General features: G+C 39.9%; 1 protein-coding gene across 5 annotated transcripts in view; it reads right to left on the reverse strand.

Moving 5' to 3' along the window:
• ADAMTS9 (ADAM metallopeptidase with thrombospondin type 1 motif 9) overlaps window positions 1-13563 on the reverse strand; it is a 223530-nt gene that overhangs the window by 46300 nt on the left and 163667 nt on the right. For 3 of the 5 annotated variants that reach the window (XM_082412047.1, XM_082412048.1, XM_082412045.1), the window contains 2 exons: window positions 8992-9086; window positions 5528-7064 (listed from right to left, as the gene is read on the reverse strand). In XM_082412047.1, coding sequence (XP_082268173.1) covers window positions 8997-9086 — 90 coding nt within the window. In that variant the 3' untranslated portion in view covers window positions 5528-7064; window positions 8992-8996. Of the gene's footprint in view, window positions 1-739; window positions 5201-5527; window positions 7065-8991; window positions 9087-13563 lie in introns of those variants that run through there. The other 2 variants (XR_014250528.1, XM_082412046.1) reach the window with 2 other exon arrangements.

Genomic DNA, 13563 nt, shown 5'->3' on the forward strand with positions numbered 1-13563 from the left:
CATTACATGAAATTTCTAAAAATCTTATATGTTCTGGTATAATGTTATAAGTGATAATCCTAGTTATTACTTTAAAATGTATATCTCAGAAATAACTAATTTTTTGTTAACTGCATTATTATGAACTTTCATCAAATCTTTAACCGTGGTCATTTTTAAGTCTTTTGTCATTTACAGACAGTTCTGGGTGTACTCTGATGCTTTTGTAAATATGTTTCTATAAAAGGGTTTCATCTTCAGGAAATTCATGGAAAAGACTCTGACAAGTACAGGTTTCTGGTAACTGACTGTACTGCTGAACTGAATGAATAAGCATTTTCAGAACTCTAATGAAAAACTGATGAGCTCATAAAAGTGCTAACAAAAGATCAAGATGAAAAAAAAAATTAATTACATGGGACTGAGTGAACTGATGAGGATGAGTATAATTTTTGTGACTTTCTGTTTGAATTTAAAAAAAGAAAAAATACCACAAGGACTCAGAGGCAAAGAATATACAAATCAATTTTCACTGCTAAGTAAAGGAGCTGTTACAGTGGAGGATTACTGGACTGAATGTCAATATAATGACATAGTATGAGTGTGTTTCATGTTTGGTAATTGCAATCACTGTTGCTTTTGTTGTGGTCATCCATGTACAATCCTTGGTGTCAGTCTATTTATCTCTTGTAAAAATAAAATACAGTGTGTGTGTGTGTGTGTGTGTGTGAAAAAAAAAATAAAGACAAAAAAATAAAAGAACTTTAAGGTCACTGATTTATGTAATATTTATATTTTTATATTTATAAAAATTATCTAATTACTCAGAAATATTTGCTTCTGTCAGATAATTAAAGGGCTTAAGACAGGAAAACTTCATTAAATATATAAATAATGTATAAAATATTTAAAGGCTTTTTGTTGAGTAAGTGACGAATGGAGAAAATATTGTTCAAAAGTTTTAAAAAAGTAATTGTTAAAAAGTAGGCTGATAAATAAGTAAAATAATAGGATTTGTAAGCCGAACTCCAAAGCTTAAGGGAGAGCTAGGTTTCTGAACTTGTAAATGTAATAAACTGAATATTAATTGTCTTTTCTACATACAGACACCATTTGACCTAATTGTAATTCTCCTATCAACAGCCTGAAAGGCATTTGATTCTAAATCCTAGACATAGTATAAGTTATATAGGAATTTTATCTTCTTTCCTTTGTAACTGAATCCCCTTTTTATTAGCACTTTAAATATCTGCTCCTTCTGTCCTTATCAGAAATCACTGCAATCAATAATGCTATAAAACTGGCTGTATCACCTACTGAACAGAAAAAACATGTGCCTAGGGCTACACCAAAGATGGTCTTCAGGTTTCAGGGGAAAAACTGATATTTGATATTATTTAAAAAAATAGTCTTCATGGGGAAAATAAACCCTAAATTCATGGTCAGAGGTACATATTTAAGGGGAGTAGCATAAACTTTTTAGGGCCTAGGGCCTCTAAAGGTTTTATGCACACCCTGAAAAATCACCTCTAAAATATGAGCAGAAATAAACTGCAGGTTTAACAGTGCAATGCCTAGACTTGATACTAAAATAACAGAGCAGGACCTCTCAGGCCATCTGTCGGTGGCAGAGAGAGTTTCCACACCCACTGCGGTTGGTGCCAGGCTTTTACGGTGATCCAGGGCTTTGTTAGGAGCTATGTAAGTTCATAAAGAAGAAATTCCTGACCACCCTGTTTAAAAGAGCAACATGCTCACCCTGGGGCGCCGGGCAGCCCTCCTTCTTTATTTCTCCCTCTGGTACTTCTTTACCATACTAGGTTTTGCTTACTCTTTATTACTTTTGTATGAATCAGAGGAGAAAGAAACATTGACATGCTAAGGCAAAAACAGACACGTGTGAAAGCTTTGGGGTATGGAAGTTCTTGGGATTCAGGGAGCAGCATGACATGCCACGATGGTATATGGGTGGCTATCATGGAAAATACACTCAGATCTATTACTGGAAAAGAATTGCAGAGTGCCTTACTTGTTTGTTTATTTTCTCTCTCATCTGTCACCACTAAAATGTAAGCTCTGAAGGGCAGAGATTCTTGTGGGTTTTGTTCACTGCTTGTGGCAGAGCAGCTAATCTGCCCAGGGGCCATCCTTCCCTCCTTCTTTTTAGTCATGGAAGCCCCACCTCCACTCAGCATTAGCGGGGCACATGGTTGACAACTAGAGCACATTTCCTCTTGCTTCTAAATCAGGCTCTGCATCTAAGCAATTGTTAATAAATTGTGAATATAGAGATGATCATACTAAGTGAAGTCAGACAGAGAGAGGCAAATATAAGATATCACTTATATGTGGAATCTAAAAAAAATGACACAAATGAACTTAATTACAAAACAGAAACAGACTCACAGACTTAGAAAACAAACTTATGGTAACCAAAGGATAAAGGTGGAAGTGGGGAGGATAAATTAGGAGTTTGGGATTAACATATGCACACTACTGTATATAAAATAGATAATCAACAGGGACCTACTGTATAGCACAGGGAACTCTACTCAATACTCTGTAATAACCTATATGGGAAAAGAATCTGGAAAAGAAGAGATAAATGTATATGTATAACTAAATCACTTTGCTGTAAACCTGAAACTAACACAATATTGTAAATCAACTATACTCCAGTATTAAAAAATTTTTTTTAAAAAGTCACTTCTTAATTTTCAGGTACTGCCTGAAAATGACTGGCCCCTTCCTGCAGGCTGGACACAGACATAGTGAGGATGAGACACATAAGGACACCACCTCGAGGAAGGCCAAGCCGCAAAACAGAAGGAGCCCAAGTCCTCCGACGACATACAGAAGAGAGTCACGTACCAGGCCCAGCCGCCTGCTGACTTCTACACGGCGAACGAGAGAAAAATAAATGTCAGCCTTATTTTGGGGTCTATTTCTTACAGCTCTGTGATGAACTGAATTGTGTTTTCCCAAAATTCATATGTTGAAGCCCTGACCCCAAATATGACTGAACTTGGAGATATGGATTATAAGGGTTAAATGAGGTCATAAAGGAGGGGCCCTATCCAACAGGACTGGTATCCTTATAAGAAAAGGAAGACACACCACTCTCTCTCTCTCTCTCTCAATGCTCACGCCAAGGAAAGGACACAGTGAGAAGATAGCTGTCTACAAGCCAGGAAGAGAGGCCTCACCAGATATCAACCCTGGTGGCACCTTGATCTTGGACTTTTGGCCTCCAGAACTATGAGAGAATACACTTCTGTTGTTTACAATACCCACTCTGCGGCGTTTTGTTATGGCAGCCCCAGTGGACTGACACAGACTCTTAGCCTGTACCCTAATACAGCTGACCCTTGAACAACACGAGGGTTAATCCACCTATTACTTACTGTGTTCTCTGTATCCACAGTTCTTCCATATCTGTAGATTCAACTAATGACAGGCCATGTAGTGCTGTAGCATTTACTATTGAAAAATATCCACGCCTAAGTGAACCTGTGCAGTTCAAGTTTGTGTTGTTCAAGCATCAACTGTACACTGCTGCATCCCTAGTGCCTAGAACAATGACTGGAAATTAGTAGATGTGCAATAAATATTATTTGGATAAAGAGTGAATAGAACACAAAGACAATATTTAATCTGTACGGTGCTATAAAGATATAAAGAATGAACAGAATCTAATAGATTATATCTGTGCATTCACCCATCCAAACATTCATCTTTCTATCACCCTGGTTGTATTTTCAGGCAAATGAAACCTCATCTTTGAATTCTGATCAGTGCCTTCTCTCCCACAATGCACCCTGAATCTACCCACTGTCAGCTCCTGTTAATTTTACCACCTCTATCACTCTACAATTTTCTACCATTACAATGGTCACATCTCCAGCCCAGATCCTATTATCTCTTGCTTACTTTATGATAACTGCTTCCAAACCATTCCCTCTTGTCAGTGTAGCTGAACCTGTTGCGGAGACTTCTAGTTGCTTCTCTTAAGTCTCTTTTGTCTTCCGGGAACAGATCCCTCATTTTATTTAGTTTGGCAATATACTCTGTGAAATAACCCTAATTCTCCACTGCTTCTGCAGCCTAGGTGTAAGACAGGACTCAATTCTGGCTGAGGAGATATAAGTGGAATTTGTTGGGTGAGGTTTCTGGAAAACCTCTTTCAAAGAGTAGAAAGCTGGGACCAGGCTACTTTTTACCCTTTCCTCCACTCCTTTATTTTTGTTGCCTAGAATTTGGGAGTGATTGCTGGAGCTCTAGCAGCCATATGGAAATATGGAAGACTGAGGAGAGAAGGAGATAAAGAAACTATGTCCCTGAGGAGTTTGTGGAGCTGCCATACCAGCCCTGGATCGCCTATCTCCAGGCTTCTTGAATATAACAGTGAAATACACCTATTAATGTGTAAGCCATTGCAGTCAGGTCTCTGTAATTACCAGCTGAACGCAATTCCTAACTGATACAGAACCCATGGCTTTCATGCTGTCAGCTTCAATGTGCTGATGCATATTTTGAGTGCAGCTATAGAAAATACAATCCCGCAAGGTAGATAGGAGGCATGTCAGTACCCTCATTTTACAGATCTTTATCCTACTAGGGTTCAGGATCCTACAGTTACTAGATGTCAGAGAAAGGACTAGAACCCAAGTCTCAGACGAAGCTGAGGGGTGACAAGGAACTATGGAACTATGGTGTGAGCTATGGGATTTGGAGATTTTATACTTGCACACATGCATGTGCATGCAACCACATACACACACACGGAATCTCCTGTGGATATGTTGCTTTTGCCTGTCTCCATACCATCTACCCTTTTCTGGTAACACAACCCTTCTCTTCTGGGACAGCTGGTTTTTCAACTGAAGCTGCTGATCATGTGCCTCTAGGTGGGCACATAATCTCAGCCATCTTGACAATGTGATTGGTACAGAAGTGGTCATGTAACCCAATCAGAGCCAAAGTTCTTTCTGAGACTGTCACTTATTCACTGTATGTGAACTTGGGCCCATGTGTATCTTGAAGGCTCTGTCTCCTTATACAAAAAATGATGGTAAGTCTATTACCTGCTCCACTTGGTGGTTCTAAGAATGAGCTAAAACAATTTAGTAAAGGGCCCCGGCATATGGTGGATATTCACTTACTATTAGCTGTTCATTAGATTTCTTTGGAAAGCTCTCAATTCCCAGGACACCATCAGTCTCTAGAATAGAAACTACTGTTACATAATATTAACAATTAAGCCCCCAAACCCCACTTCAATCTCCTCTTCTGTTTGCTCACTTGTTCCCCATCACACAAACAAGAGGTTTCTGTCTTTGAGTTTCAGAATAACCATTTCAACTGATTTAAGTGATGAAAAGACAAACCTTGGGGACAGTCCCCATCCTTTATCTGTCTCCAGAATAGCAAACACAATCAGTGGGATTAAGAAAGTCTGCATTTCTTCTTAATCTGACAATCTTAAAAACTACAGATATGTTCATTCCAATTTGAATCAAGAGTCCAGAAACCATGTGAAACACAAATGTTTGGATGTGGTCATGGTATTTATTCATAGTATATTTTCACAATGTATTAATAATGGAGAATAACACTTATTCATATATTGATATAACTTCCTGGAGCACTCTGGAGTTTGTTTGGCTTTGGGGAATACTGCCAGGTTTCTCCTAATCTCTTTGGTTTTTGGAAATGGGAGGGCTTCTCAAATCGAGTGTCTGACATGGGCCATGACCTTTCTTCAATCAGGTTGGAAGGGCAGAAAGACCATGGCTTTGGCACTTCCATTTTGGAAAGGAGAAAAAAACAGGACTTCCAAAGATGAATGGAATCCAAAGATTAATGGGAGATGAGAAAGACTCAGGCATCTTGTACTCCACAGTTCATTTCTTCTCATAAATGCCACCAATTACTGCAGCAGCCATGGACACTGGCAGGGTTTCAGGCTCATGGCTCAAAGGCGTCAAGTCACCAGCTAATGTTTTCATACAAAAGTCAATCCTGATGACTAAGAATCCGGTTCTGAGTTTCTCCAGGTGTGCTGGGGTGTCGAAGGTCACCCCCACCCCGTGCATCCTCTGTCACAATTGTTAACGTGGACACCATTTCAGAATATCTTGGCAAAACGCTGAGCGGCTCTCATTTGCTCAATGTCACTCTGTAATGAAGCTGCTTGGGGGACCCTCCATTTAACCACAGAGAGACCAAGGCACCATGAACTGAAGTAAAGTATTGATAAGAATAACAACAACAAGAACAAAGTCCAACTCTCTTCCCAAAAAGGCATGTCCAAAAACAAGGGTAAACAGTTGGTCTTATTTTTTCCAAGTGATTCTGTCCACTGGAAGTTGTCCTTTAGCTTCTCCCTTTTATTAAAAGCGTTTACATTTCTGAGTCTGATGATCACTTAAATACATACAACATTAGCACCAAGGCAGCGACTTTTTTCCCAGAGATCACATGAAACTGAATAGATATTTAACATAATTAATAGCTGGTACAATCTGTGACATCACTGAATTACTGATTGGCTAATGATACGTTCCTAGAAATGCCAAAAATATCCTCACACGATTCTTGTAGCACCTTGATGGCGGCTAGGTTGTTTTTTTAAAAAATTACAGTTTTAAAAAAGTAACAATAAAACATTTACAGATAGAAAGTAAACAATAGTGTACCGTGATAATGAAGGATCACTTTTGTCAAAGTACTACATATAATGTAGAGTACGTAAAATGCAGTGGTCTGACTGCAGGGGACAAAATAACGTGAAAGGCAGTCATAAAAGAATCATTTTACGTACAAAAATATTACATCACAATAAATAATTTCAAACATAAATATTAAACTTTACATCATAAGGATATTCCACATTTATATACACACACATATATACACGTGTATATATGTGTGTATATATGTATATATATGCATATGTACACACACACACAGGCATACAAGTCCTCACACACATACACACTCACACACACACACCCAAATTTTAAGGTGGAGGTATTTCATCACTATCCTTCATCCATCCCATAACGGCTTCCTCTTCAGAGCACCTGAAAACAAATGAACCAACCAGGAAATGTAAATCTTCTGTCTCAAAAGACATAAGTCAAGAGAAGGTAAACCGTAAATTTTTACATATAGAACTTGAAAATAACACTTGCTATTTTCTCTGGATTTTAAAAATAACACTTGCTACAAGAAACATGGAAATTCCAGGGATGTATAAAGAATAAAATAAAAACCATTAGCCTGTGATTCCCCCAACCTGAGATAATGTTCTTCAAATACTGCTGTATTTCCTTCTAGCCTTTTTTATACATACACAAAAATGTTATGTATCTGTGCTCACTCAAATGTTACTGTACATAAAATACATATAAAATTTACTTTATTGGATATAAAATATATAAAATACATATCAAATGGGAATCTCTAATGGATACCTGCTGACTCTGCCTGCCTCTCTCCCCTCTTTTCTGATAAACTCCTTCTGGTTCTTTGGCAACCATCCCTCTTCCAAATGAAGCTGTCAGTCAGTCACCCGACTCTAGGTGGGTATATGATACCAGTCTCCTGGACATTGTGATTGGTTTGGAAATGGCCATGTGACAAATCAGAGCCAGAGTTCTTGTGCAGAATAGATGCCGGAGATGAGCATTTACTTGGAGCCATGAGCTGTAAAGATGATGTAAGCCTAGAACTGCCAGGGACCATGGTGTGGAGGAGATGATCTGCCTGAGAATGAAGCCACTTAAGAAGCAAGCATTGTTGATGGATGGAGAAAGAAAGAGTCCTGATGACTCTGAGCCTCTAGATCCAGCCATGCCTGAAGTTAGACCACTGCTTGGACATCTCAGTTACTTAAGACAGTAAGTTTCTTTTTCTTTTTCTTTCTCTCTTTTTTTTCCCCCCCGTGGCCTCCTGAAGTGGAAACAATCCTAATTTGAGATCATAAGGTTGAATATGGATTTTTAATTAAACATTGACACTGATACGTAAGTGTCAACTAGGTATTCCTTTGCCAGGATCTTGAAGAGCCTAACAGGGTAATGGGATGATGCTGGAAGCTTGAGGGAAGTTGTAGGAGGGTCGCCTGAGTTGGCTGAGCCCTTGTACGTGAAAGGCACTGGGATGAGAAAAAGTGATCAGTTCAGCCCTCTGCCCAGCAGAGGGACCACTTGCTGGCATACTGTAGTTACACCAGGAATTGTCAAACTTTAACAGGCACGACTCTCCTGTGGATTTGTTAAAATGCAGATTCTGACTCTGTAGGTCTAGAATGAGGCCTGAGATTTTGCATTCCTAGTAAGTTCCCACGCGATGCGGATCACGCTGGTCCTTGGATCACACTGTGAGTTACAAGTGTGCGGAAGAGTACGTTAACTGAGAGGCTCTGGGGTAGGACACTCCTGGGTTATTGCCAAGGGAATCCATCTGACCTTAAGCCAGCTACTTAATTGCTGTGGATCTCAGCTTCCATCTGTAAAACGAGGATAACGGCCCCAGACTGTGGCTTTGTTGTGAGGATTCACTGAAATAATGCCTGCCCGGCGCTCGGCATGGTGCCCAACACACAGTCAGGGCTTAATGACCGTCATTTATATTACACTTGTAACACTCCTTGGCAGTATTTCTCAAAGGGTGATCTGTGAGTCACCTGCATCAGAATTCCCTGCATTAAAAATACAGGTTCTTGGATCCACCGGAGACTTAATGAAGCAGGACTTCTAGAGATGGAGTTCAGGGAGCAGCACCTTTAATAAGCACTACAGAGGAATCTGGTACAGGACGTCTAGGGACGGCATGTCCAAGAATGGAGAACAGATGGCCTCAGGCACATGACAATAGATGAGCAAGAGAGACAAAGGTCAAATAGCACTGAGTCAGCTTCACCTGCCTGGGGGCCAATGACCCGCCCACATCTGCTAATCATTAGGCTACAGAAAGAATGAGAGTCAGAGACAGACAGACACTTACCTTAACTATAAAACTCGAACCTCCAGGCCAGTGCCAGAGGATGGAGCACATTTTCCACAGTAACCACCGCATTTCCCTATGACTCGGGTACCATCCTGCAAAGAGATTCATCATCTTAGCCCACCTGCTTGGCTCATATGTTTCCAGGGCTTGCACTGGCTTTTAGGGAAATCATTCCTGTACAGACAGTAGGTAGCACTTCTGAACAGAAGCGGGGCCCAACATCCTCACCATGGTCTAAAGTAGGGGCTGATGAAGGATGGCCTGTGGGCCCCTGTTTTTGTATGGCCCACATCTTAGCAGATTACACTTCAGTTTTTCTGCCCTAGTGTTTTCTCATTCTCAAAGAGGATGAGAAAACACTAGGGCAGAAAAACTGAAGTGTAATTTACCTGTACTTCTTCTACACAGACCACTCATGGAGACCAATTCCTTAGTCCCTTCACACTCAGCATGGTCTTCTCAAATAAACAACTGAAAAGTCTCAGTAAAATCTATCTACTGATCAAGAACCAAAGGAAACCACTCAAAAGAACTGCTTTGCTTTTTTTAAAAAATAAATTTATTTTTATTTATTTATTCTTGGCTGTGTTGGGTCTTTGTTGCTACACGTGGGCTTTCTCTAGTTGCGGCGAGCTGGGGCTACTCTTCACTGTGGTGCGCGGGCTTCTCACTGCGGTGGCTTCTCTTGTTGCAGAGCACGGGCTCTAGGCCCATGGGCTTTAGTAGTTGTGGCACACGGCCTCAGTAGTTGTGGCTCATGGGCTCTATAGTGCAGGCTCAGTAGTTGTGGCGCACGGGCTTAGTTGCTCAGTGGCATGTGAGATCTTCCCAGACCACGGCTCAAACCCACGTCCCCTGGGCAGGCGGATTCTTAACCACTGTGCCACCAGGGAAGTTCTTTGCTTTTTAACTGATTTTTTTTTTTAATAAATTTATTTATTTATTTATATTTATTTTTGGCTGTGTTGGGTCTTCGTTTCTGTGTGAGGGCTTTCTCCAGTTGCGGCGAGCGGGGGCCACTCTTCATTGCGGTGCGCGGGCCTCTCACCGTCGTGGCCTCTCCCATTGCGGAGCACAGGCTCCAGACGCGCAGGCTCAGTAGTTGTGGCTCACGGGCTTAGTTGCCCCGCGGCATGTGGGATCTTCCCAGACCAGGGCTCGAACCCGTGTCCCCTACATTGGCAGGCAGATTCTTAACCACTGCGCCACCAGGGAAGCCCTTAACTGATTATTGATGTAGCTCCCAATGTTAAGAACAGCATTTATATTTTATGGTTAAGAAGCAAACCGAGAATACTATTTCTTGATATGTGGAAATGATATAACATTCAAATTTCACGGTCCATAAATAAAGTTTTATTGGAACACATTCACGTCCATTCATTTCCCTCAAGTCTGTGGCTGCTTTCACGTTACAACAGCAGGGGTGAGTGGTCAAGATGGCCCTTGCAGCCTCACACTGCTACTCTGCACACACGTCACAGTGACACAGTGTAACGTGATAGTGTTTTGAGTGCCATGAGTGTTGCTATATCATAACATTTTCTTTCGTTTCTTTTATTACCAGTATGTCAAAACAAGAAAAGAAGACAAAAGTAGACTTTACTATTACACTTTATTTTTTTAAGATTTTTTTTTTTTTAATGTGGACCATTTTTTAAAGCCTTTATTGAATTTGTTACAACATTGCTTCTGTTTTATGTTTTGGTTATTTTGGCCATGAGGCATGTGGGTTCTTACCTCCCCAACCAGGGATCGAACCTGCACCGCCTGCGTTGGAAGGTGAAGTCTTAACCACCGAACTGCCAGGGAAGTCCTGACTATTGCACTTTTAAGGTACAGTAGCATGTGGCTTATTCTGTTGTCACATTTAGATGGCAAAGCATTGTGTTCATCATGCAACGACACTGCAGCTGTGCTAAAAGAATACAATATACCAACATCACCACATTCAGCATGTGTCACAATATTCCCAACTCACAGGAGAGCAACGGTCAAGAATTTAGAAAACTTAGAACAGAATATCTCACCATAGTGTAATTCTTCACAAAAATAGAAAATCAAAATGAGCAAGAATAAAAGATGAAAATGTGTAAGTTTCCAAATGGCTCGTTTGTTAGTAAAACAAATGTTTTCTCTGAGTTAATGATATCTTGTTTAATTGTAATTGCTGAAGAAATGTGTCCAGAGAAAATCAACTTGCTGAAGACTGTTATCCTTTTGGTAAGACCAGTTGCTCAACAATTTAATGACATTTGGGAGCCGCATCAATAATCAATTAAAAAACAAAGCAAATAATTGGAGTGGTTTCCTTTGGCTTTTGGTGAGTAGATAGATTTTACTGATACTCTTCAGTTGTTTATTTGAGGAGACCATGCTGAGTTTGAAGTGATCAAAGAATTAGTCTCCATGAATGGTCTGTGTGGAAGTATTTCAAAGAGATTAAGAAAACACTAGCGCAGAAAAACTCAAGTGTAATCTGCTAAGATGCGTTCACAACTAATAATGGTAAGAAATATGTGCGGAGCGGGAAAAGCTTTAGTTGGACTGATTTACAAAGCTTGTGAAAAGGTAAGATGTTTAAAGACTGTGATTATTCATTGTGGAAAATACATGAACCTACCTGGTGTTACATAACCGGTGGTGTTAATAATGAACTTCTTTTTCTATCATAAACTTAACCTTCATCAGTTTTGGAAATTTGGGGTCAGGACCAGAAGCTGAATACCCTGACTTATCCTAACACACAGCAGATTGACGACTCAGCAGTGGTAAAGTTTTATTGTGAATTTTGAGCTCAGGGCTGGGATTAAAATTTTTCTGAACAAGAACTGTTCTCAATCACTGTCATTGAACACTTAATGGCTTTGGACATTATCTTTTGCTACTGACTTGATAATGTTTCTTAATGAGTGGGAGCTAAAATTACAAGGCAAAAACTGCACTTATAGGCAAAAGTTATACTGTGGTAAAGTCATTTCAATAACTAACATCGTTTGAATCATAAATCATGTTAAGGCAGGTTGCACACTTCCCACTCCGTCAAATGTTAAAACAAGAAGCTTTATCGCTATTCCACGTACATTTGTAGTGGATATATTTTCTGAGCGTGAAATACAGTTCCAGTGGTATTTTTTGGACTTGGACGTAAGCGCAAAGGAAATTTTCATATTTCAAAATCCATCTAATGAGGTAATTGAGGAGCTTCCATCTCACCTTCAATTACAAGTGATTCATCTGTAATGTAATGACACGCTGAAAGGCAAATATCTAGTGAAAAATCTAATAGAATTCTACTAACGCCTGCCGAGGCATGAATATGGTCAATTAAAATGGTATGGTTGTGGACAATATTAGTATTTGGCAATACCTATCCCTGCAAAATGACATTTATAAAGATGAAGTATAGAAAATCTCACTTCAGATCAGCATTAACAAATAAACATTTAGAATCAATTTTGATAGCAGAGAACACTGGATTAAGCAAAATGTTATCCTCTCTCAATATTTCATTCTTTTCCTTGGTAGATCTGGATAACAAAAATTTATACTCAATTATTATTACACTTTGAATTTAATCACTAAAATTTTTATGTGAATTTGTTTTTGCTCTTGTCATATAAATACGTATATAGTATCAACGATTTTTACCTCTTGGCTGGCAAAGTCTAAAATATTTACTAGCTGGTCCTTTACAGAAAAAGTTTGCTGAACCCTGGTCTCCAGCCTTGTACAGGCTGACCCTGCCTGCCTGTCTGGATTTGTCTTGTCCCATCTTTTCTCTCTACTCCCCCTCCTCTGCATTTCTTTGGGTTGTTCTTCTAACATGCCTCTTATAACACAGGGCCTTTGCACATGCTACTCCTCTCACTGGAACTCTCTTCCCTCTCCCTCTCTGTGTGCACTGGACCACCCAACTTTTGCCCGGTAAATTCTTCAGAACCCAGCCCAGAGGCCACTTCCCCTGAGAAACCTTTCTGACGCAGTTACCTGCTGCACAGCACCCTATAACATGGGGTAGTTCTCTCTTTATGTCTGTCTTCCCCCTAGAATGTAAGCCCCATGATGGCAAGGCCAGTGCCTTGTTAAAAATCCAAGGGTTTCCAGAAGCTAGCTGTGCGTGGCTCACGGCGGTCTTAATACACATCTGGTGAATGAGTGAAAGAAAAAGGCTGAACAAGTACACTCTTCTTGGTGAACTGCAATTCAGATGGCCCTGCTAATCAGTCGCCTCAATGCTTCCCCATGCTATGAAAAGCTCCTTGTTTAACTGTGGCACCATATCCCAGTTTGTAAATTACCATGTCATATGAGCCACCCCTTACCCCTGACCTCTGAACAAGGTTTGGCATCTAAGGTGTTTTACGTTTTCCTCTACTGGGACTAACGCTGGTGTGAACCATACTTGTGCATGCATTTCAGGATATCTTTGGGCTGTATTTGATTCATATGGTCAAACTATGAAAGTCTCTTGAAAACAATGGATACTCTCACTTAAAAAAAAGAAAAAGAAAAGGAAAAAGGAAAAACTTTGCAATTTTGCAAAAAAAAAAAACAAACAGAAAAAAT

This window comes from Balaenoptera physalus (genome assembly GCF_965194825.1).
Source record: "Balaenoptera physalus genome assembly, chromosome: 11".
Lineage (NCBI taxonomy): Eukaryota > Metazoa > Chordata > Mammalia > Artiodactyla > Balaenopteridae > Balaenoptera > Balaenoptera physalus.